This window comes from Hemitrygon akajei, chromosome 8 (genome assembly GCF_048418815.1).
Source record: "Hemitrygon akajei chromosome 8, sHemAka1.3, whole genome shotgun sequence".
NCBI classification, from domain to species: Eukaryota; Metazoa; Chordata; class Chondrichthyes; order Myliobatiformes; family Dasyatidae; genus Hemitrygon; species Hemitrygon akajei.
This window is the reverse complement of record NC_133131.1, coordinates 49445293-49468097: the sequence shown is the minus strand read 5'-3', so window position 1 is coordinate 49468097 and position 22805 is coordinate 49445293. Positions and strand designations below refer to the sequence as shown.

At 43.3% G+C, this 22805-nt stretch overlaps 2 protein-coding genes across 4 annotated transcripts in view; one reads left to right on the top strand and one right to left on the bottom strand.

Annotated features, from left to right (window-relative positions):
• The window catches only part of mybbp1a (MYB binding protein (P160) 1a), a 113170-nt gene extending 100759 nt beyond the window's left edge, over positions 1-12411 (bottom strand). Inside the window, exons 1-3 of the mRNA XM_073053819.1 lie at positions 12189-12411; positions 10705-10800; positions 3033-3116 (exon numbers count right to left, since the gene is read on the bottom strand). Of these exons, the coding sequence (XP_072909920.1) occupies positions 3033-3116; positions 10705-10800; positions 12189-12377 (369 nt within the window). The 5' untranslated portion in view covers positions 12378-12411. The remainder of the gene's footprint in view (positions 1-3032; positions 3117-10704; positions 10801-12188) is intronic.
• A 638-nt stretch (positions 12412-13049) lies between these two features.
• eif4h (eukaryotic translation initiation factor 4h) overlaps positions 13050-22805 on the top strand; it is an 84938-nt gene continuing 75182 nt past the window's right edge. The window contains exons 1-2 of one of the 3 annotated variants that reach the window (XR_012099929.1): positions 13108-13239; positions 16456-21099. Coding sequence is in view for 1 of the 3 variants with exons in the window: in XM_073053821.1 (XP_072909922.1) it covers positions 13181-13239 (59 nt within the window). In the remaining 2 variants the exon portion in view is untranslated. Of the gene's footprint in view, positions 13240-16455; positions 21100-22805 lie in introns of those variants that run through there. The other 2 variants (XM_073053821.1, XM_073053823.1) reach the window with 2 other exon arrangements.

Genomic DNA, 22805 nt, shown 5'->3' with positions numbered 1-22805 from the left:
CTTACCAAACAACAAAGAGCAGGCAGTTAAGCGGTTCACGTCCTTGCAAAAAACCCTGAAAAGGAAACCCGAGATGCAGCAACACACCCGATCGACCCACGAGGTACTGTGGGTCACAGCCATTATAAATGCACGACCACTCCTACCCATGTCTTCTGACCCGGAAAACCCCTTCATACTCTCGCCATCAATGCTCCTTAATGCCATCAATGGAGCTGCCCCTCCACCAGGGGACTTCTCTGATAAGGACCTGTACACAAAGCAATGGAGAAGGAACCTTCAAGTTGGAGATTTAGTCCTGCTCAGGGACAAGCAAATCGCCCGCAACTGCTGGCCAATGGCCAGAATCACTGCCACATTCCCTAGTAGGGATGGACATGTCAGGAAAGTCGAGTCGAAAACTACCAACCAAGGCGATGTGAAAATTTACCAAAGGCCAGTTACAGAAGTCATTCTACTTCTACCTAATGACTGATTCAGAGAATGAAGTTTGTATTATGTTCACTGTGTCCTTACGAAGGTCAAGCGGGGAGTGCGCTGCCTTTATGGCAGTTATTTAGTTTATAATATTTTCGCTTAGTAATTTGTTAGCATTTTTTAGTTAAAGTTAGGATTGTTTAAGAAAATTCATTTGTAATATATCGCGGCTGCGATTATGTCACATCCGGGTTCACCGCGTCTTGTGGGAAAATACCGGTTTGGGATAAATGCAAAGGGGGGGGGGGGGGGGGGTCGCTCACATGTGGCGCCACAGCGCTGGTTAAGTTTTCTCTACGCACCAAAAACACAGTGAAAGCAATGCTTTTTCACCATACGTTAATGTGAAGAGTGAACAGTAAGTGGTTAATCTTACTGCGACCTTGTTTTCATTGACTCCGGTTTACCTCGACGTTTAATTCGGGTCCGTTACACCCGAGCAAGAACGTTACAGGAATTATGAGAATATTCAAGGTCCCCACACCTTTTGGAACTTTATGTCCGAATTAAGAAGTGAATGATGAATTATGTCTAAGCAGGACATAATGTCTCTGAGACATTGAGCATGAGTGGGCGAGGCAGCATCTCTCCACCTAAGGAGGACTGCACGTCTGGCCAAGAGAAGCGAAAGACAATGTATGACGCTTAGTCAGACTCAGATGTGTGTCAACTTCTCCTGAAGTGCCGAAAAGAGCAATCAGGGTATAGGTTCCAAGTAGCAATGAAGTATATGAGATAAAGTTAAAAAGACATCTCTCCAAAATTTCTCCAAGCTACGACAAGCTCAATACATATGAATAAGGGAAGCCTCACCTCCTTTACACTTGGATTTTTTTCTGTATTATTCTTAATACACATATCTTACAGATGGCGACAAGATAGTATACAGGAGTGAGATAGATCAGCTAGTTGAGTGGTGTTGTAAAATAACCTTAAAGTCAAGATCAGCAAAGCTAGAAACTTTGTACTTTAGGAAAGGGAAGTCAGTCAAACACTCATCAGTCCTGTCTGAGGGGTCTGCGGAGGAAAGTGTGAGCATCTTCAAGTTTCTGGATGTCAACATTTTAGAGGATCTGTCTCCTGGGCCTGGCTCTGAGATTCATCATGTCAAAAACTCTGACAAGCTTTTGCAGATGTATGGTGGAAAACATTCTGCTGGTATTGAAATTCCAATGCATAGGAGTGCAAGATGCTACAGTAAGTGGTGAATACAGCCAGTTCTAGTACAGCTAAAGCTCTCTCTCCCTTTCATTGAGGACACTTTCAAAAGGCAACATCCATCATCAGGGACACCCACCAACCAGGCAATACCTTTTTCTCAATGCTGCCATCAGGCGGGAGGTACAGGAGCCTGAGGACCAACACCTCAAGATTCAATAGCAGCTTCTTCCCCACTGCAATCAGATTCTAGAAACAAGCTGAAAACCCCAAACACTACCTCAGACCATATTTCTTTCTCATTCTCTCTACACTTGTACTAGTATCTTATGCTTGTTGTTCATTTTAGTGCTGGTGTAATTTAGATGCAAGTTATATTAGCTTGTTTGTCATTTTGAAATGGAATATGCTTTTGCAGCTACAGAAAGCTAATTTTCAAGGCATTTATGCTTTTAAATATGATGCACAATGGGACAAAAATATTCCAATGAATCTGATGAGTTTAAAGGAAGATTTTCCTGCACCTCCACAAACATACACCAAATCTTAAATACAGCATGGGACAGTTTTTACTTATGAAAATATCTGAAATAAACAAACAGTCAGGATCTGCCATCTGTACACATTTTAGAAGCTGCAACCTGGTCAAGTCAAGTCACTTTTTATTGTCGTTTCGACCATATCTGCTGGTACAGTACACAGTAAAAACGAGACAACTTTTTTTCAGGACCATGGTGCTACATGAAACAGTACAAAAACTCCACTAAACTATGTAAAAACAACACAGAAAAAAAACGACACTAGACTACAGACCTACCCAGGACTGCATAAAGTGCACGAAACAGTGCAGGCATTTCAATAAATAATAAACAAGACAACAGGCACGGTAGAGGGCAGTAAGTTGGTGTCAGTCCAGGCTCTGGGTATTGAGGAGTCTGATGGCTTGAGGGAAGAAACTGTTACATAGTCTGCTTGTGAGGGTCACATCCATTGTACCAGTAATACAGACCAACCTTGGCAGATAGCAGGTCTGCATGGAATGAGGACTTGGTGCAATAATGAATAAACCAGATGTCAAACCATCAGATACGGATTTTCAGAGTTTTGCTGCAGTCTGAAATACTGCTAACCTCCTTGGAAAACCTTATTTATTCAATCCACGCAAACCCCCTTTACTCTTCCCCCAACAGATATTGCATCTTGCACAATTGACATCTCATCCAACATGACCAATAAAATATTGTAACATCTCCATTTTTGTACATGATCACAGAGAAAGTGATAACATTCAAGCTTTACATTGCTCTAAAATAGTTAAAATTACATACATGAAGACACCCGTACTCAATGTAAGTTTCAAGCATAATACTTAAAATCCTATTTTCAACCACACACACCTTTTTGGTTTTCATTATATCGTGTTTCATTTTAATCTGCTTCAGGATTGCTTGGAGAGGGATCTTCTCATTGAACTGCAGGACCTGTTAGTAAAGAAAAATCAGAATTTTAAAAAAGCATCTCTACACATCTTAAACAGGGAACCAATGGCCGAGGAATGAAAGAGAGTAATAGCCATTAGAGTCACTGATTCAGCAAAGGCAACTTCCAACTGAACTGCACCAATCTTCTACCAGGTACACAACTGAACCACTTCCACCAAGTAAGACATGTCCAATCCCAGGATGAACTGTTAAAGGAATTCTGAGACTGGCCAATTTCCCCCAATGACATCAGCAGCACTATCTGTAATCATTAGTGAATTAACCTTCACGTTGGTGTCTATGCCTAATTACCAAACAGAATGTTGGCAACAAGCCAGAAAGTGAGAAGTTGGGTAAGAGGCAGCTTTAAGGAGAACTTTACAGAGATTATGTAGAGATGTTCAGGCATTAACAGAAAATCAAAAGGAACAGTTCAAGACATACTCGGCTGATGAATGAATTGCATCAGATCTAATTACTCACCCATAACTTAAAAAAAACAGGAAAAGTCACCAACCACCTCTTCAAACCTGTTCCAGCATTTTTAAAGATTATGACCTTCGCACCATGCATCTAATTCTCGATTCTATCATAGCTAAGTCCATATCTAACTACATTTTAAATTAGCACAGAGCTACACAGCCCTTGAGGTTTGGAAATTCCAAAGATGCTCCATTCAATGGTTCAGAGGTAGTGCCCTGCCTATGTAACCAGGGTGGCACGGTACAATGGCGATTGGCACAGCGCTTTACAGTATCATCAAACCGGGTTCAATTCCCACCATTGCCTGTGAGCAGTTTGTACGTTTTCCCCATGACTGCGTAGGTTTCCTCCCACAGCCCCAACATGTACCAATTGGTCATTGTAAATTGTCCCATGATTAGGCTAGGATTTGATTGGGGGATTGCTGGCAGCATGGCTTGAAGGGCTTGAAAGGCCTCAAGGCCTATTCTGAGCCGTATCTCAATAAATAAATGATCTCTGATGCTCTTCACATGGAATCCACATGTTCTCCTTGTGACCAGCCCCCCTCCCTAGGGGGGGGGGGGGTTTGTTTTCCTGCAAACCACAGATGTATTGATTGATAAGAGGCCAGTGCAATTTGCCTGTAATGTAGATGGGTAATAGGAGAGTCATACAGTATGCAAACAGGCCCTTTGGCCCACCAAATCCCTGCTTACCATCAATTATCCATTTTACACAACTCCAACATTGATCTAATTTTTAATATCCTGCCATTCTCATGAACTGAGGAGGTAGGACACTGAGAAGTGCTGTGGAACAGAAGGATCTGGATATACAAATCCATAATTCCTTGAAATAGTGTCAAAAGAACAATAGTGTGCAAAAGCCTTGGGCACCCAAAACTTTTTATGCAAGTTCTGTTTTAGATGTTTATTCCTTGTTTGCATTAACAAGTCAGTAGGAAAGAACAAATTTTAGATTTCCAAACATTCATTATCCAAAAAGTTAAGTGTTACAGAATTTTTTTTGTATTTTGTTAAAGAAATTAACATATTAAGTAATAGACCATTTTTAAAATTAAAAACAAACAGAAAAGGGTGTAGAAGGAATCAAACTGGGTGAAAGACAACCAAACAGGTGAGGATGTGGAAGATATGACAGTTGGCGCGTGGTCAAGTGGTTAAGGCTTTGGGCTGGCGATCTGAAGGTCGTTAGTTCAAGCCTCAGCTGAGGCAGCGTGTGTGTCCTTGAGCAAGGCACTTAACCACACACTGCTCCTACATCTTTATGGCTCAGTGGCAGCGGTTGCTGCAGTATGGAATACAGTAAACTGCAAGACAGTTTAACCTTCAAATCATCAATTCTTACACAATGGCAAGAGTGAGCATAGCAGCAAGACACGTCCTGCATTAGCAATGTCTCTCCCAAGCAGAAATTTTACAGCAGACAAGAGTTTGGAGATGTGCTGTTCAAGCTTTTCTGAAGCACAAAGTAACGGGCAAGATTGAGGATCAGAAGTGAAGTAGTCGGCCATGGAAACTGAGTGCAGCAGACAAGAGATACATCAAACTGATGCCCCTTTTAAATCGAAAGCAGTCCAGCACCACTGTTGGCTCTGAACTGACAGAAATCACTGGAAAACAAGTCCACCCCTCTGTAGTCCAGAAGTCTTGTCAGAAGTGTTGTTCCCTAAAAAGCCTTTCCTCCAAAGTGGAAACAAAGCCAAGAGACTCACCTATGCACAGAAACACAAGCACTGGGGTGTTGAGCAATGACAGCAAGTCCTCCAGACTGACGAGTCAAAGTATGAAAATTTTGGGTCAAACAGGAGGCAGTTTGGCTAAAGAAGAGCTGGACAGCACGACATGGACAAGTGTCTTCAGTGAACAGTGAAGTGTTGTACCAGTTCCCCAAGTTTGGGGCTCCATTTCTGCAAACGAATTTGGTATTCTGGTCCATATTATTGGAATCCTCAATGCTGAGAAGTACAAGCAGATTTTCACCCATCACACAATACCATCAGAGAGGTGTATGATCAATTCCAACTTCATTCTGCAGCAGGACAATGACCCCAAACACACAGCAAAGATCATGAAGAACAAGGATTTCTACAACAGATGATATAGCCTCAACAGAGCCCTGAACTCAACATCATCGAAGCTGACTGGGAATACTTGGAGAGACAGAAGCAAGTGAGACAGCAGAAGTTTGCAGAAGAAGTGCAGCAAGTTCTCCAAGACGCTTGAAACAACCTACCAGCCAATTTTCTTATAAAACTGCACAACAATGTATAGAAGAGAATTGATGCAGTTTTAAAGGCAAATTTTGATTTGATTTAGTTGTTTTTTTACTGTATACTGCACTTCAAAGTAATATTTTTGATATTTACAAACCTTTAATTTCATTACTTTTGAAAGCACCATTGCTTTATGGACAAACACGAGGAAATCTGCAGATGCTGGAAATTCAAGCAACACACAAAATGCTGGTGGAACGCAGCAGGCCAGGCAGCATCTATAGGGAGACGCGCTGTCGACGTTTGGGCCGAGACGTCGACAGCGCTTCTCCCTATAGATGCTGCCTGGCCTGCTGCATTGCTTTATGGAGTTTTTTTCCACATGTGCCTAAGACTTTGGTGAGGCCAAAAATTTGGAGTACAGAGTGCACTTCTGGTCAGATTGAAAAGTACAAAGATCTACAAGGAGGTTGGAGGGACTTGAGGACCTGCGTATTAGGGAAAGATTAAATAGGTTATGACTTTATACCCTTGCGTGTAGTCGGATGAGGAGAGATTTGATGGAAGTATACAAAATTATGAGTGGTATAGATAGGGTAAATGCAAGCAGACTTTTCCACTGAAGTTGGATGAGGGTAGAACTAGAGGTCATATGTTAAGGGTGAAAGTTGAAATATTCAAAGGGTACCTGAGGGGGAGTTTCTTCATTCGGGGGGGGGGGTGAAAGTGCATGGATGGGAGGGGTATGGAGGGGCTATGGTCCAGGTGAAAGTCGATAGGAGCAGGTAGAAAATCAGTCTGCCATGGACTAGATCAACCGAACAGTTGTGTAGTGGCATCGGCACCAGACTCTGAGGCTAATGGTTTGAATTCAGCTGGCTCCTTGCACACTTTCCATCTGTGCTGGGTTGAACGTCAAGCTAGCAACTCAGCCTCATTAAAACAGACAAAATGCAAAGGAAATGGCAGGGTTGCCACCCGATGCGCCACAAGGCGTGAAACGGAGCAGCAAGGGACAAGATGGACCTAAGGGCTTGTTTCTAGGCTGTAGTGTTGTGTGACCCTACAACTTCCCTCATCCCCCAGATTCCACCATTAACTTAGAGCTATGATTTAGGAAGGTGTATGACATGATAGCATTTATTACAGACAATTTGAATGGGATGCGTGAGGAAACCAAAGGACTTCAACGAAACCTGCACAGTCAGAGTGGGTAAGTGCAAACTCCACACAGAAAGTACCAATGTTGGGATCGAACCCTGGTTTCTGGTGTTATGTGGCTGTAGCTTCACTAGCTGTGCCTCTGTGCTATCCAAATACACGCCAGGTATTGAAGAGAAATTAGGAGAATAAGGAAATAGTGAAACTGCTCTGCAAGCCACAATACACATAAAGGCAAGCTGACTGTCCTACATCTGAAGAAAATATGGAGACAAAAAATTCAAATTTTCCATAATACGCTAACATATCACCTGCCTTACTTGCCGTACTGTACATTGTTCTTCAATGACCCATGATCAAGCATGTCCATGTCCCTTTGAACATTATAACCACCTAATTTCCCAAGGATCATGTCATTTATTCTCTTTGCTTATTGACCTTATCAAAATCCTTACAAAAATCCATACACAGCACATCTCCTATGTCCTTTTCATCTTTTCTACTAGTTATGTTCTCAAAGCACTTCAGCAGATTAATCAAACATGGTTTTCCATTCATCTAAGCTGGTTCTGCTCAACCTTGCTATTCCCCACGGTGTTCTGATAGTACACCTTTCATTACTGATCCCAACATTTTCATTATCTGTCCAATATTATCCTGTTACTGTTTGAGGTAACTTCATTGTTTATTCTTTCTTACTTCTCTTCTAACATCTGTACTGTTACGTACACGCAACGGTTTAAAAAAAACGGCAGCAAGAGAATACATCTGGAGTCTGGTGTTGATGTTAAAAACCACTACTTATTAGTAACTACTTAATATACTGACTTAAACCAGGTAAATCAAAAGTTAGCACGAAGTACACTGCAGATGCTGGGGTCAAAGCAACACGTACAACAAGTTGGAGGAACTCAGCAGGTCAGGCAGCATCTGTGGAAACGAGCAGTCAATGTTTCAGGCCGAGACCCTTCGTCAGGACTGAAGAGGGAGGGGGCAGAGGCCCTATAAAGAAGGTGGGGGGAGTGGGAAGGTGCCAGGTGAAAAACCAGAGGAAAGATCAAAGGGTGGGGAAGGGGATAGGCAGAAGAGGTGAAGAAGGAATGTAAGGTGAAAGCACTGTGTAGTAGAAGAAGGCAGAATCACGAGAGAGGTGATAGGCAGCTGGAGGAGGAGGCAGAGTGAAACTGGGATGGGGAAGGGAGAGAGAGGGAATTACCGGAAGTTGGAGAATTCGATGTTCATGCCAAGGGGCTGGAGACTACCCAGACGGTATATGAGGTGTTGCTTCTCCACCCTGAATTTGGCCTCATCATGGCAGTAGAGGAGGCCATGTATGAACATATCCGAATGGGAATGTGAAGGAGAGTTGAAGTGGGTGGCAACCGGGAGATCCTGTCTGTTGTGGCGGACGGAGCAGAGGTGCTCGACGAAGTGGTCCCCCAATCTGCGTCAGGTCTCACCGATGTAGAGGAGTCTGCACCAGGAGCACCGGATGCAATAGATTACCCCAACAGACTCACAAGTGAAGTGTTGCCTCACCTGGAAGGGCTGTTTGGAGCCCTGAATGGTGGTAAGAGAGGAGGTGTAGTTTGCCCCTAACTTCCAACCAGCCCTCAAATTCACTTGGTCCATCTCAGACACTTCTCTCCCCTTTCTCAATCTCTCGGTCTCCATCTCTGGAGACAGGCTGTCCGCTGACATCTTTTATAAACCCACTGACTCTCATAACTACCTTGACTATACCTCTTCCCACTCTGCCAAATGCAAAAATGCTATTCCCTATTCCCAGTTACTCCGTCTCTGCCACATCTGCTCCCAGAATGAGACTTTCTGTTCCAGGACATCTCAAATGTCCTCTTTCTTTAAGGATCGTGGTTTCCCTTCTGCCGTCATCAATGATGCCCTCACCTGCATCTCCTTCATTTCCCTCACTTCGGCCCTCACCCCATCCTCCCGTCACAACAGGGACCGAGTTCCCCTTGTCCTCACCTACAACCCCTCCAGATCCAGCACATTATCCTCCACAACTTCCGCCACCTTCAACAGGACCCCACCACTAGGACATCTTTCCCTCTCTACCCCTCTCCGCTTTTCGCAGGGATCGATCCCTCCGCGACTGCCTGGTCCACACGTCCCTCCCCACAAAACTCCCACCTGGCACTTATCCTTGAAGCGTAAGTGCTACACCTGTCCCTACACCTCCTCTCTTACCACCATTCAGGGCCCCAAACAGTCCTTCCAGGTGAGGCAACACTTCACTTGTGAGTCTGTTGGGGTAATCTATTGCATCCGGTGCTCCTGGTGCAGCCTCCTCTACATCAGCGAGACCCGACGCAGATTGGGGGACCGCTTCGTCGAGCACCTCTGCTCCGTCCGCCACAACAGACAGGATCTCCCAGTTACCACCCACTTCAACTCTGCTTCACATTCAGATATGTCCATACATGGCCTCCTCTACTGCCATGAGGCCAAACTCAGGTTGGAGGAGCAACACCTCATATACCATCTGGGTAGTCTCCAGCCCCTTGCATTGAACATTGAATTCTCCAGCTTCCGGTAATTCCCTCCCTCTCCCTTCCCCCATCACAGTTTCACTCTGCCTCCTCCTCCAGTTGCTTATCACCTCCCTCATGGTGCCACCTCCTTCTACTACCCCTTTCCCCTTACATTCCTTCTTCACTTTTCCTGCCTATACCCTCCCCCACTCCTGGATCTTTCCTCTGATTGGTTTTTCACTTGGCACCTACCAGCCTTCTCCTTCACACCCTCCCCCCACCTTCTTTATAAGGCCCCTGCCCCCTCCCTCTTCAGACCTGACAAAGGGTCTCAGCCCGAAACAGTGACTGCTCGTTTCCACGGATGCTGCCTGACCTGCTGAGTTCCTCTAGCGTGCTGTACGTGTAACTGTAAACATCAACTGTCCATCATATAACTCCACCTCTCACCATAGCAATCCAAAAGCAGTACAGTAATCAGTTTCTCTCTCTCTCTTAAAGGCACAGTCCATGTCCGTCACAGTGCATTTGTAATGCTGCAGTGACACAGTAATTTCCTTCGGGTTCAATAAAGTATTTATCTCTCTAATAGGTCAATAGCCCCCCATTTAGCCTCTCCCTCTCTTTGTGCAGTTTAGTATACTTGCTACCATCCAATCCACAGACCTGCAGAATCTACAGTACAGAACTTTTGAAAGAGTATTCACCATCTCAAAACAATCCCTTTCAAATTTTGGGATGTAGATCAGCAGGTTCTTGGACTGACTGGTTTCAGGCTCATCAACAAATATAATACTAATTTTTTCAGCTAATATTTTGTTCCTTCATTCTCAAACCACATTTGTCTCCTGTCTATATCTTGCAGGTTTTATCCATACATTTCCTCAAAGAAAGAAACAATATCATTGTTTAATTCCTTTGCCATTTCCTTATTCCACATGAGAACCCCTTTGGGGTCCTAACATTTTACTGTCATTCATTCTTTTGGGGTTTTCTTCTGTTTCTTGGACGTCTGCGAAGAGTAATTTCAGGTTGTATACTGTGTACATTCTGATATTAAGTTGAACAATCGATCCATTATAAATTCTCCTGTTTGTCTGGAAAGGGATCACACTTGTGAATTGGTGTTGTTAATGAAAAATAGAAGGGGAGGAATAAAGTAACAGGAACATCGAGGAGAATTCGATGTACATTAGTCTCCAACTTTGTCTCATTAAACATAGCGTCTAACCTGTGCCAGGGCCAAGCTGAAGCCAGGACGAGCCGTTTCACGAGTTGCTGCCAGGCCCTCAATGAGTCGCTTGAGCGCATATTGAAGCTCGTCACCCTGGAAAAAGAGTGAAGAATTACTCTAAATTTGTGTTGGGTGAAGAAAGAGTCCATAGCTTATGGTATCCAAAGGCAAAAGGATGCCATAAACTGTGACATGCTGATATTAAACATCAATAGTGGATGAATGGCAACAGAGATCTGTGAAGGAACGTGAAGGAAATGGAGATGAATAAATGGCTGATGCAGAGGAAAGGTCACAAAATCATTTAGGAATAGGAGAAGAGAGGCAGCTGGGGGGGGAGGGGGAGACAAACATAGCTGGAGAGACAAGTCAAAGGAAAGAGAAGTGAACAGGGTAGAGGTAAAATAGGCTAATGAATGGAGGACAGGATGATGATGTAGTCTATATCTTAATAGGAAATGGACTGGATTAAGAATAAAAGAGCTGGATCATACATAATGGTGGGAGGAGAGTGGTACAGATGATCCCAAAGGACAGGGCATTTGCATATGGAAGCAGGGAGAGAGATCTTGATGTTGGGGATAGAGGCAGCTAGATTGAGGCGGGAGATGAGGTACACAGAGTCTGGTACCTGGATTGGGGGAGGGGATTTGCCAATTCTTGGATCTAGCAAGATAGGCAAAGAGATAGATTCTGAAAAGCCTTCATGGAGAAGGAATAGGATAGATAGACTAATATCTGAAGACATAGGAGATTGTAGATGCTGTCATCTGGAGCAAAAAACAAGCAGCTGGAGGATCACAGCAGGTCAAAGAACATCCATGCAGGCATAGGGAAAGTCAAACTTTTGGATCAAGTCCCAGTATCAGAACTGGATACTGAATAAAGAAGGTATAAAGATGGTGATGCAAGAGCTGGTAAATGATAGGTGGATTGAGGAAAGCAGAGATGTGGGGTGGGGTTTGGAGCACAGCCACCACTCACCTCCTGCCCACACAGTCACCACCTTCTCTGCAATCATGTGACCCAACCCCCCCCCCCCCCCCCACCGACCTCCCCTCCCTAACACCTCCACACTGACTGGTATTCCCCACCCGTTCCACACTGTGTCCCCCACACGCTTGGTTGCTCTCCCCACTGCACTGACCGGACACCCCCCCCCCCCACACACACACACACACACACCTCATCTCCCAGCACCCCTTCACAGTCCCTTGCTCCCACTCTTCCCAGTCCCTTTCTAACAGCCTCACAGTCACATCTTCTCCCCACTCTCTGTCCCACCCAAGACCACCCCTCTATGTACCCCCTTCCAACTAGTGCTGCTCATAGTTTCTTCCCCCCGTTCCCCTCCTCGCCCAGTTCCCCCCACTCAGCCCAGCGTCTCCCTCTTCCGCAGCTCGCTGCTCATAGTCTCTTCCTGCCTGTTCCCCTCCTCACCTAGTTACCCCCTCCCAGCCCAGCGTCTCCCCCTTCCTCACCTCGCTGCTCCTTAGGTACTCGAGCAGTCCACTGATGCCACGCAGCCGCACCTCCTGCTCAGGTTTGGCGATGTCCCAGAAGAAGTCGAGGAACTCGCGGTTTTGCTGAAGTAACCTCTTAGTACCGGCAACCCCCGCACAAGCCTCTGGCCGATCGCCCGGCACCGCGTTCCCCTCCTGCTCCACCATGCTGCCGCCGGGGTCCTTCGCAAGGTCACCACCCCTAGCGACTGCCCCAAAACGCGCCTGCGATTTATTTCCGGAGGGTTTGAGAACAGTGATGGTACCGGTGCGATCCCACTGTGGGTAAGCTTCGGAATGCCAATCAGCTTACAAAAATATTCTGCAAGCAGTAACGGGGAGGACGGCCAGTCCACTCACTCTCAGTCTGCAGCAACACCCAATGTTCTGGGGCACTCAAGAGGATCCGGTGTCATGGTAGGGGGTAGAGCACAGGGGGCAAAGATTGTTTCGGGTCGAATCTCCGCAGAAGGACTGGTGCAGATTGTGTGTGGCTTCAGATTCCAGCATCTGTGGTCTCCTGTGTGTCAGCTTCCACTCTGCTTCAGGTAACTTCCGAACAGTATCTCCAGTATTTTCCATTTCATTGAAGGTAGTTTAAATTTTATCTCACAATTTTCCAACATCTCCAGTTCAATCGTTTGATTTCTAGGGCTATTAGGAATCTAAAACCCTTGGGAAGCTTATTTTAAACTCTAAAGATTTTGCAATTGTTCGATTTCGAGGGACATACGCGCGAGAGGAGTCGTATAACAAAGCAACTGAATGAAGTTTCATGAAGGGAAAACAAGGATGAAATGAACGAACGTAAATTAATTATTTTTGTAAATTTTACAGCTGATGAGGTAGAGGACAGTGACCAGAGACGATGGACGTGGGTCCATGGTGAACGGGCCGAGCAGTGACGAAGGCGCCGCGGGGCAGGCGGGTTGCCATGGAGCCGAGGGCTTGTCTGTGTTGAGCAGAAGGACATGGCGGATTTCGACAGTTACAATGATCGGCAGCAGTTTGGCAGCGGCGGGGTCCGGGGGTAGGTACCAGGGGAGAGTTCGTGTGGGAAATGGGTGGCTGGTGGTGGGCCCGGGGGTAGAACCGGGAGAGGGGTTAGGGTAGGGGTGGGCCCAGGGGTAGAACCGGGAGAGGAGGGGTGGTGGTGGGTCCGGGGGTAGAACTGGGAGAGGGGGTGAGGTTGGGGCCAGGAGTGGTAATGGGAGAAGGGGGTGTAATGGTGGTGGGCCCAGGGGTAGAACCAGGAGAGAGGGTGCTGGGCCCAGGGGTAGACCGGGAGAGAGGGTGGTGATGGGCCCAGGGGTAGAATCAGGAGAGGGGGTGGTGGTGGTGGGCCCAGGGCTAGAACCGGGAGAGGGGGTAGTGTGGGGGTGGGCCCGTGGGTAGAGTCGGGAGAGGGGTTGGTGGTGGGGCCAGGAGTGGTACTGGGACATTGGGTGGTGGTGAACCTAGGGGTAATGCGGGAGAGGATGCTGGAGGTAAGCCCAGGGGTAGTATCAGCTGGGGGTGGTTCTAGGGTGTAAGATGAGAGGGGTGAGGAGTTAGTTGTGGTGAGTCCAGGGTAGTATCAGAGGTGTGGGGGGGCCTGGCGGTGGTGGGTCCAGCAGTACTATCGGTGGGATTGTGAGCTGTGGTGGTCCCAAGGGTAGTACAGACTGAGGTGGGGGTGGTGCTCTGGTGATGGGCACAGAGGTAATACTGGGCTGTGTGTTGGATCGACACCAGAAGGGCAGGTGCTGAATTTTGGTACAGGGAGGAGGTTTTGAGGGATATCGGGTGAAGATATGGGAGGGTGTGATTAGCGGGCTTTGTGTAAGTATGGAGCTGTTGGGGTCAGTACTCTGGGTGGGGACAGCTGCTGGAGGTTGGTACCAGGCTGAGGCCGAAGGTTGATGTAGGGGAGAAGATTTGGCGGTGGGGGAGGAGGAGGGTAATGGGTAAAGATACTGGGGAAGATGTTTGTGGGAATGAGTGTATCTACCAGGTGTGTGACAGTAGGTAACTATGCATGAGGGTGCCTGGTTGGGGTTAGCTGCCAGGGATGGCTTTGGGAGGAAGCAGACTGGAAGATGTCTGTCAACACCCCACTCCCTAGGATTACCGACTGAAACCACACACATGCTCTGAATACATTACTCCTCAAAATAACATAATTACATTTTGTTTGCACTCGTGTGTGCCACGAATTTGACTTAATTTTAACTTTTGTTGCCACGATGTTCTTTGCCTCACAAAATACACAGTTTAATAAACAGTATGAGATTATCACGTCCATTCTTGCAATAGCCCAGCTGAGTAACTTTCATTTGATAGCTCAATTTGTAAATAGCGAAATTTATTTAAATCCAAAATTTCAGACGGGATGTTCTCAGGAAAGTGACATACAGACGTTGCTAAGTGAAGAAAATATTTTAAGCAAATCTTGTTCTCTCTGGTGTAAAACTGTATTATTCATCCAGTGGAGGAAACTTATTTCAAAGCAGCATTTATTATGATGTCTAAAGTGATATTTATTTTTGTATAGTGCTTTTTGTGAGTTTAGGGACTATTAATTATGTCACACCACGTCTCTCACTTATTCATTGGTCCTCAGTTGCCCGCTGAGCTCATTAGTGATAGTTCTGCTATTTAGAGTAATTAGGGTTGGGTTTTGGTGTGTTTAGAGACTCCATGTTATGACAACCTTATAGATGTCCAGTAAACTGTTTGCTTTGCTGTGTTACTGTATGTATTTGAAGCTTTCTTCAGTATCATCTTACTAAAGTTTCTTAGTCACACCCTCTAGAGTTTACGACTGCTTGTTGAAGGCTTCCTAAGGCTGGTTATTTTATGTAGATCTTCTTTGCCCCAATCCTCACTCCCAGATTATGGGGAGAAAACTTCTGAATGTTTACAATAAATTACAGAGAGCATTAGGTGTTCTCCAAATGCACAGACAGACAGCTCTTGATTTTATTGGCTGCTGCTAAAATGGCTTTGATTTTTAATGTAAAAATTATGACAGGCACATTAGGACTTACTCCTGTCAGCAATGGCATGTATTTTGCCTGAAATTATTTTTGTGAATTTAACTCAAACATGAACCAATTGGGAGTTTAACTGTTTTGTCCTGTGAAGCTTTAGAATTATGCAGCATGAACACATGCCCTTCGATCTAAATTGTAATTGTAACCTCGTGCCACATGCTCTGCCAGCTCCTTCCATATACCCAGTACCCTTAATGTGGAAAAGTTTGCTCTTCAGCTGTCTTTTAAATATTTCTCCTCTCACTATAAGTCCATAATTTCTAGTTTTAGTTTCTTTACTATGTTGCGGTCCACCTTGTCTATGCCCCACAGGAGTCTATAAACTTCTGAAATGTCATCCCTCAGCCGCTTTCACTGTAATAAAACAATTTCTCTTTTTAACTTCAGCTCTCCAGTCTCATCAACGTTGCATATCTTTTCTGCACCCTTTTGAGCTTAATCACATCCATCTTGTAGAACTGCACACATATTCCAGATGTGGTTGTATCAGCATCCTATTATTTATTTGGTAATCCCATCAATTGCTATCACTTCTAATAAAGATTTACTAGAATTTATTATAGAAATCCTAGAAAGCAGATTGTTTTGCTATGTGCTGTAATGTGAAGCTGCATCATCTACATATGTGAAGAAACACAAGTTTAAAAAAAATTGATTTTGTTTCCTTTATTCCATAAATTCTGTAAGAGCAAATTATATCTGCAGCTCAATTTTTTGGGTAGTGATCTGTGAATTCTGTAAGGATAAATTTCTGTAACTTGGCAGCCATAACGTGAGGTCACCTGTATTTAACCCATGGAATATTTTTCCTTCTGTTTATTGTAGCAAATAATGTTGAGTGTATCAATAGCAATTGTTGTCTATTCACAAAATTTGCTAAACTTTGAGCAGACCAAGTATTAGCCAAGCCATGATGCTCATCAAATAATTGGAAAGAAATAATGGTATAATTGAATTTTCCAGGAGAATATAATCTAGATTTTCTTTTTCCTTCACAGTTTTGACTTGGTAGTTTCTGTTTGAATATTTCTTATAAAAATAACTGAGATTAGCTATATGAATAAACACCATTCATTTTTGAGGTTCATGTTTTTGAAAGAAATTACTGTTTCAACTGTTGAGGAAATTCCTATAAGCATCTGTATCCTGCTTTTCTGACAACTTTGTCATGGTGTGGCCATCTCTAATATGAAGACTGGAATTTTGTGCAGATTCCGCAAGCCATCTGAAAATTGACAAACTTCAACAGATGTGTAGTGGAGAGTATGCTGACTGGTTGCATCACGACCTGGTATGGAAACAACATGGAAAGGTCTACAGACCAGACCATCACAGGAAAAGCCAAGGAGTACTGTCAAATGAAAGTGGCGTCCATCATTAAGGACCCCTACCACTCAGGCCCTGTTCTTCTCGCTGCTGTCATCAGGAAGGAGGTACAGAAGCCTCAACTCCCACACCACCAGGTTTAGGAACAGTTATTAATCCTTCAAACATCCGGCTCTTGAACCAGCATGGACAATTCCACTCACCCCTACATTGAACTGATTTCACAACCTATGGACTGACTTTCAAGAACACTACAAATCATGTTCACAATATTATTTATTATTATTGTATTTGCACAGTTTGTTGTCTTGTGCACATTGGTTGTTTGCCTTTGTTTAGTGCAATTTTCATTGATTCTATTGTGTTTCTTTGTATCTACTGTGAATGCTCGCAAGAAAATATATGTACTTTGATAAATGAATACTTGAAGATGCCTGAGTATATACTGAATATAAGCTTGAATATATACTGCTGAATCTGAATAACAATCAGTGATAAATTAGAACTGAGTTCTTAAGACCATAGTTATACTTCAACTCAATTTTGTTCTTTATTAATTTGTTTAATGAACATCTACTCCAAAATTGAATGTTTTAGTCTACGAGGAAGCTGTTTCACTGTGTTGTGCGTCAGTTGACATTTCAGTTCCCTTCGAACTTGTTGAGTAGGATATTTATGTCACGATAGTGATCTGCATTGATCAAACTTTTTTTCTTTTAGTGGGTAGTGGTGGGAAGAGAGGGATTGGCAAGTAGTAAATAGAAAAAGAAACCTTTAAGAATATGAAACAGTATAGTACAGGATGGGTTTACAGCCCACAATGTTATGCCAACCTACTCCACAGTCAGCCTAACACTTCCCTCCTACACAGCCCATAACCCTCCATTATGTTCCATTTATGTGCCTGTCTGCGAGACTCTTAAATGACCTTGTTGAATCAGCATCTGTCAACCCCAGCAGTGCATTCTAAGCCCCTATCACTGTGTAAAAGAGAAAAAGAAATCTTATCTCTACTTACCTTAAATGGATGTCCTTTGGAAAAATGTGCACTCTCCATATGCCTCTCATAATCTTATACACCTGCCTGATTTGGAGGGGGGGGGGGTGCAGTTGGCTGTTTACCGAGGCAGAAGCGTAGGCGGAGTCCATGAAGGAGAGGTAGGTTTCCGTGATGAGCTGAGCTGTGTCCATAATACTTTTCAGATTATTTCTGTCTCAGGTAGAACAGTTGCTGTACCTAACCATGATGCATCTAGAAAATCTGGTGAGGGTCAAAGTGGGCATGCCAAATTTGTTTTAGCTTCCTGAGAAAGTAGAGGCACTGCTGCACTGATTACGTGGTTGGACCATGACACGCTATTGATGATGTTCATTCCTGGACACTTGAAGTTTTCAGCTGTCTCAACATTAGCAGTGTGTGCATTGTTATTCCCCCACCCTCCCCTCCACTTGCTGTAGTCTGACCAGCTGTTTCATTTTTTCTGTCCTTGAGACAAAATCATGACACTATTCCACTAAACTATCACTTTCCTATACTCCAGCTCATCATTGTTTGAGATGTGGCCCATGATAGTGATGTCACCTGCAAACATGCATGGAGTTAGAGTGGGATCTGGCTACACAGTCATGAGTGAATAGGGAGTAGAGTTGGGTTGAGGATGCAGCCATGTGGGGCACTGGTTTTGAGAATGAAGGTGGAAGAATCAGGTTTATTATCACCAGCATGTGTCATGAAATTTGTTAACTTAGCAGCAGCAGTTCAATGCAATACATAAAATAGGAAGAAAAAAAATAAGTAGATCAATTACAGTATATTTATATTGAACAGATTAAAAAATCGTGTGTGCCTTCAGGCTTCAGTACCTCCTACCTGATAGTAACAGTGAGAAAAGGGCATGTCCTGAGTGCTGGGGGTCCTCAATAATGGATGCTGCCTTTCTGAGACACCTATTGATTGTGATTCGTTAGTCAGGAAGTCAAGGGTTCAGTTGCAAAGGTAGATGTTGAGTCCCTTGTTCAGGTGTGTGAAATAGAGTTTATTTGGAATTATAGTATTAAAGGCAGAGCTGTGGTCAATAAATAGTCTCTGTCTTAATAGTTTAGTGTTTGTTTTGAATTACAGTAATGTTGAAGTCAAGAATCAGACTGAAGTGATGTGACTAGTAGATCCCGTAAGAGACAAGTATCTGTTCCCCTTTTGCTCTGTATTCTGTGTTGTGTGTTTATAGTGGTAACTAGACACATGAGTGAGGACATGGTAAAAGCAAAGCAAATAAGTTATGTATTCAAAGTACCTTTATTATCCAAGAATGTATAAATTACAGAACCTTGAGATTTGTTTGCTCACAGGTAACCACAAAACAAGAAATGAAAAAGAAACCAATTAAAGAAAAAAGCATAAAAATAAAAGACCAACACCCAATAAGCAAGAGAAAAAAACACATCGTGCAAAGTATTGAAGCGAGCAACAGCAATCCGAACCAAAATTGAGTACTTAGATCTGAACCCCAGAGTAGGCTAAAAACCTGGCTTATCAGTTAATCATATTAGCGGGTACGGAGCATAACAGCCAGGAAAGTCTTCATAGCCTCAGCGTTGTAGAGAGAGAGGAGAGACCGTCGTGGAGGACAAGCGAAATCGGTGTCCAGAGCAATCCAACCTCACACCCAGGTTAGTTGTACGGGCACTGAATCTCCTCTGCCCAGGCTCCGACTTCCCTTGGTGCCCAGTGCAATCCAACCTACACCCAGGTTAGTTGTACGGGCACTGAATCTCCTCTGCCCAGGCTCCGACTTCCCTTGGTGCCCAGTGCAATCCAACCTACACCCAGGTTAGTTGTATGGGCATTGGGACTCCATCTGCAATGATTCTACAAAACACCACCTCAGCTCATCCCCTGAACTTACCTCACCATCGCTTGCCTTTGCACTGTTTATGGTGATAATTATATACGGTTTACCTCAAAAAAGGTATTTTTAGTCATGTCTTTAGCCAGATTTCTTAACTGTCTGACTACCAGAAAGCTGTCACACACTTTTGGTAGCGTCATCTTAACCAGAAGCTTATTTCATGGCAGTTTGTAGCAGAGGCCAGCGGGGGGTCATATCTTTGCTGACCACTGGATAACGCTCAATAATGCTTAATTGTATGTTTGCTAATTGCTAATACAGGATCAAATGAAATTTGTGACTTTTGGAGCAATCATTGGAACTGCGGGCATGTCACTCAAGTCTGTATGGTTGCAGGCAGGTGGCAATTGTTTTGTTTGAATTTGAATCAGTTTTGCTGCTACAGATCCTAATTGATACTTTGTGTAATTAATGAAGAAAAGGTCCCAAGAAAAAATATTTTAAAGAGATTACTTAACTGTTGCATAATCCGTGTCAGAAGTTCAATATTTGTTAATGAATGCAAGAAGGAAATTATTTTAATGGACAATAAATTGTTTTAAATAATAATAACAGTTAACAAGAATCTCTGAGGACTGTTAATCTGCACTAATTTGTATGTTAATGTTAGAGTAATTTATTTCCATTCCCCCTTATTTTCAGTTAAATCATTTATTTGCAAAATCAAATGACATGTTTCTTCTGTTACGCATGTTTAAATCATATTGCATGTAATTAGGAGTTGGAATTTGAATTCAGTACGCATAATTTGAAGTGAGGAACTCCAGTATAGAAAACTGAAGGATTAATGGTCCCCAATAAAAATTAGTTTCAAAGACAACGTGATTTAAATCAAAATTATTCATCTCAATGAACATGGTTGAACAACTTAATATGATTGTGTCAAAATTATTGACATCTATAGTGTTTGCAGGTAGCCAATGAATAAAATAACAAGAGTCCAATTTAAATTAAAAAATAGAACAAGCAAGGTACCCTAACATCATTTCTACATGATTGTGTGCTTTTGTTTTTAAAGATAATGGACAGTGGTTATGAGTTGTGATCCTTAAGACTATGTTGATCCAGACATATACTGTATCATACAGCAGAAAGTACAGTAAAGGTCCAGTAATCTGGCATCCTTGGGTTTCAGTCACATCGGACAAGCAGATACATTGTACTGCTAGATGTTATATTTATTTATATCCAATTACACTCTGTTACATAGTTGTATAGTAAATTTCCAATGAATCTGGAGTTTAAAAGGAGTGGGGAATCCACAAGCACAGCAGACTCCGTCCTCCAGCTGCAAGCCTACCCACAGTCTTGTGCACCGATGTTTTGGATCCCAACCCTGACTGCAGCTGCCCACTCAGTTTACAGTCCAGACTCCGACAGGAACGGCATTGTGGACCTCCAACGCCGGACTCCCCACCACTCTGAGTGAGCCAGATGCTGGACTGTGAGGGTTTTCATACAATTGAATGCCAAATTATCAGAGTCTTACTTTCCACATATTACTTTCTCAGTTTATATATTCCATACTTAACTAATGTACTTCCTGGCAAATGAGGTCACAGAATATATTTTAAGGATCAAATCTTCTGTAACTGTTAGAAAATAAAAATATATATAGTACTTTGTTTTATAATTGTTTTGTGACTAATCTTTACACAATATGAATTATACCAGACATTTTACTGCTGTAAGCCATACTCAAATTTAATGCTCAAAGTAAATTAATATTTTATATGAATTCAACTTTTCAATAAGTTTTATTTAGTTTAACATCGTCTGCTATTTCTGATAGCTTTGGATGCTTAAGACAAGCTTCATTTTTACATTATTATTATTATTATTATAAATTGAATAGCTGACGCTGAAATCCCATCGTAAAAGAAGCCAGTCTCAAAGTCAATTCTGTTTACTCTAGCTCAGGGTTTCCCAACCTTGGGGAACCTGACCCCTTGCTTAATGGTATTGGACAATGGCATAAAGGTTGGGATCCCTTACTCTAGGTGAGAACACTGAAAATTGCAAAGACTACTGGATCAGACAACATCCCAGCCTTACTTCTCAGGACTAGCTGCTTCTCTGGCAATATGAAAAATTGACCATGGATATCCCATTGATTTAAAAAAAACAGCACTAGTTCAATCTGGCAAATTATTTACTGCTGGTCTCAGCAAAGTGATGGATAGGGGTGGTAAGAGTGTTATCGAATGGCATATATCAGTTGGTGACTTATTGATAGCTGATAAGGATTTTACCATAGCCACTTGCCTGCTGATGACATCACAGCCTTATTCCAAACATATACAGAAGACCAGAGGTGAGCTAAGAGTGACTGTGCCAATTGTTGAACCATACCAAAGATGGGACATCACTGCAGGTGTTCCACAGGGATTTGTTCTGGCTCCAGTTATCTTCAGCTACTTCATCCATAGCATCTGAAGGGGGATTGTTTACGGATGATTGTACTTTGTTGAATTTCATTCCCAACTGCTTGGATAATGCCTACATGCAGCAAGATGTAGATAAAGTTCAGGCACTGATAAGTGGGAAGTCACATTTGTACCACCAACATGTGCCAGATGATAAGCATCTCTAATGAGAGAATCTAATCACCTACCTACCTTTGACATTCAATGGCATTACAATTATCTGTATTTCTCACCTGGTGGTCATCATTGGCCAGAATTTCAACTGGATCATACACACAAATATTGTCATTGAATTATACATGTGTACACCACCAAATGAAACAACGTTCCTTAAGACCAAGGTGCACAACATAATATATAACTCACACACAACATATAAAGTAATATTACAACAAATAAGTTAACAACACCGTGCATTTACAACATAAGTTAAAAAGTAAACATAATGCTACTGGCGCTTCATACTTGATGAGGCCTGGGAGGTGGCAGGGAGTTCAGTAGTCTTATGGCCTGCAGGAAGAAGCTGTTTCCCATCCTAACAGTTCTTGCATTAGGCAGGATGTACCAATGCTATGGTACGTCGTGCCTAATTTTTTTTTGGGGGGGGGGGTCATTTACAATGATCCTCTTGCAATCCTTTGAAATTCCCATACCAGATGATGATGATGATGCAGCTGGTCAAGAGACTCTATTCATCTCCTATAGAAATTGGTTGGATGTCATGAGGTGGGGGGGAGGGACACTCACTAGCCTCAATCTCAGGAAATGGAGATGATGCTGTGCTTTTTTGATCAAAGAGGTGGTGTTGAGGGACCAGGTGAGATTGTCCATTACCAGAAAATTGGTATTCCTAACTCTCCACAGACGAGCCACGCAGTAAGAAGTAGCCAGCTTGCACTT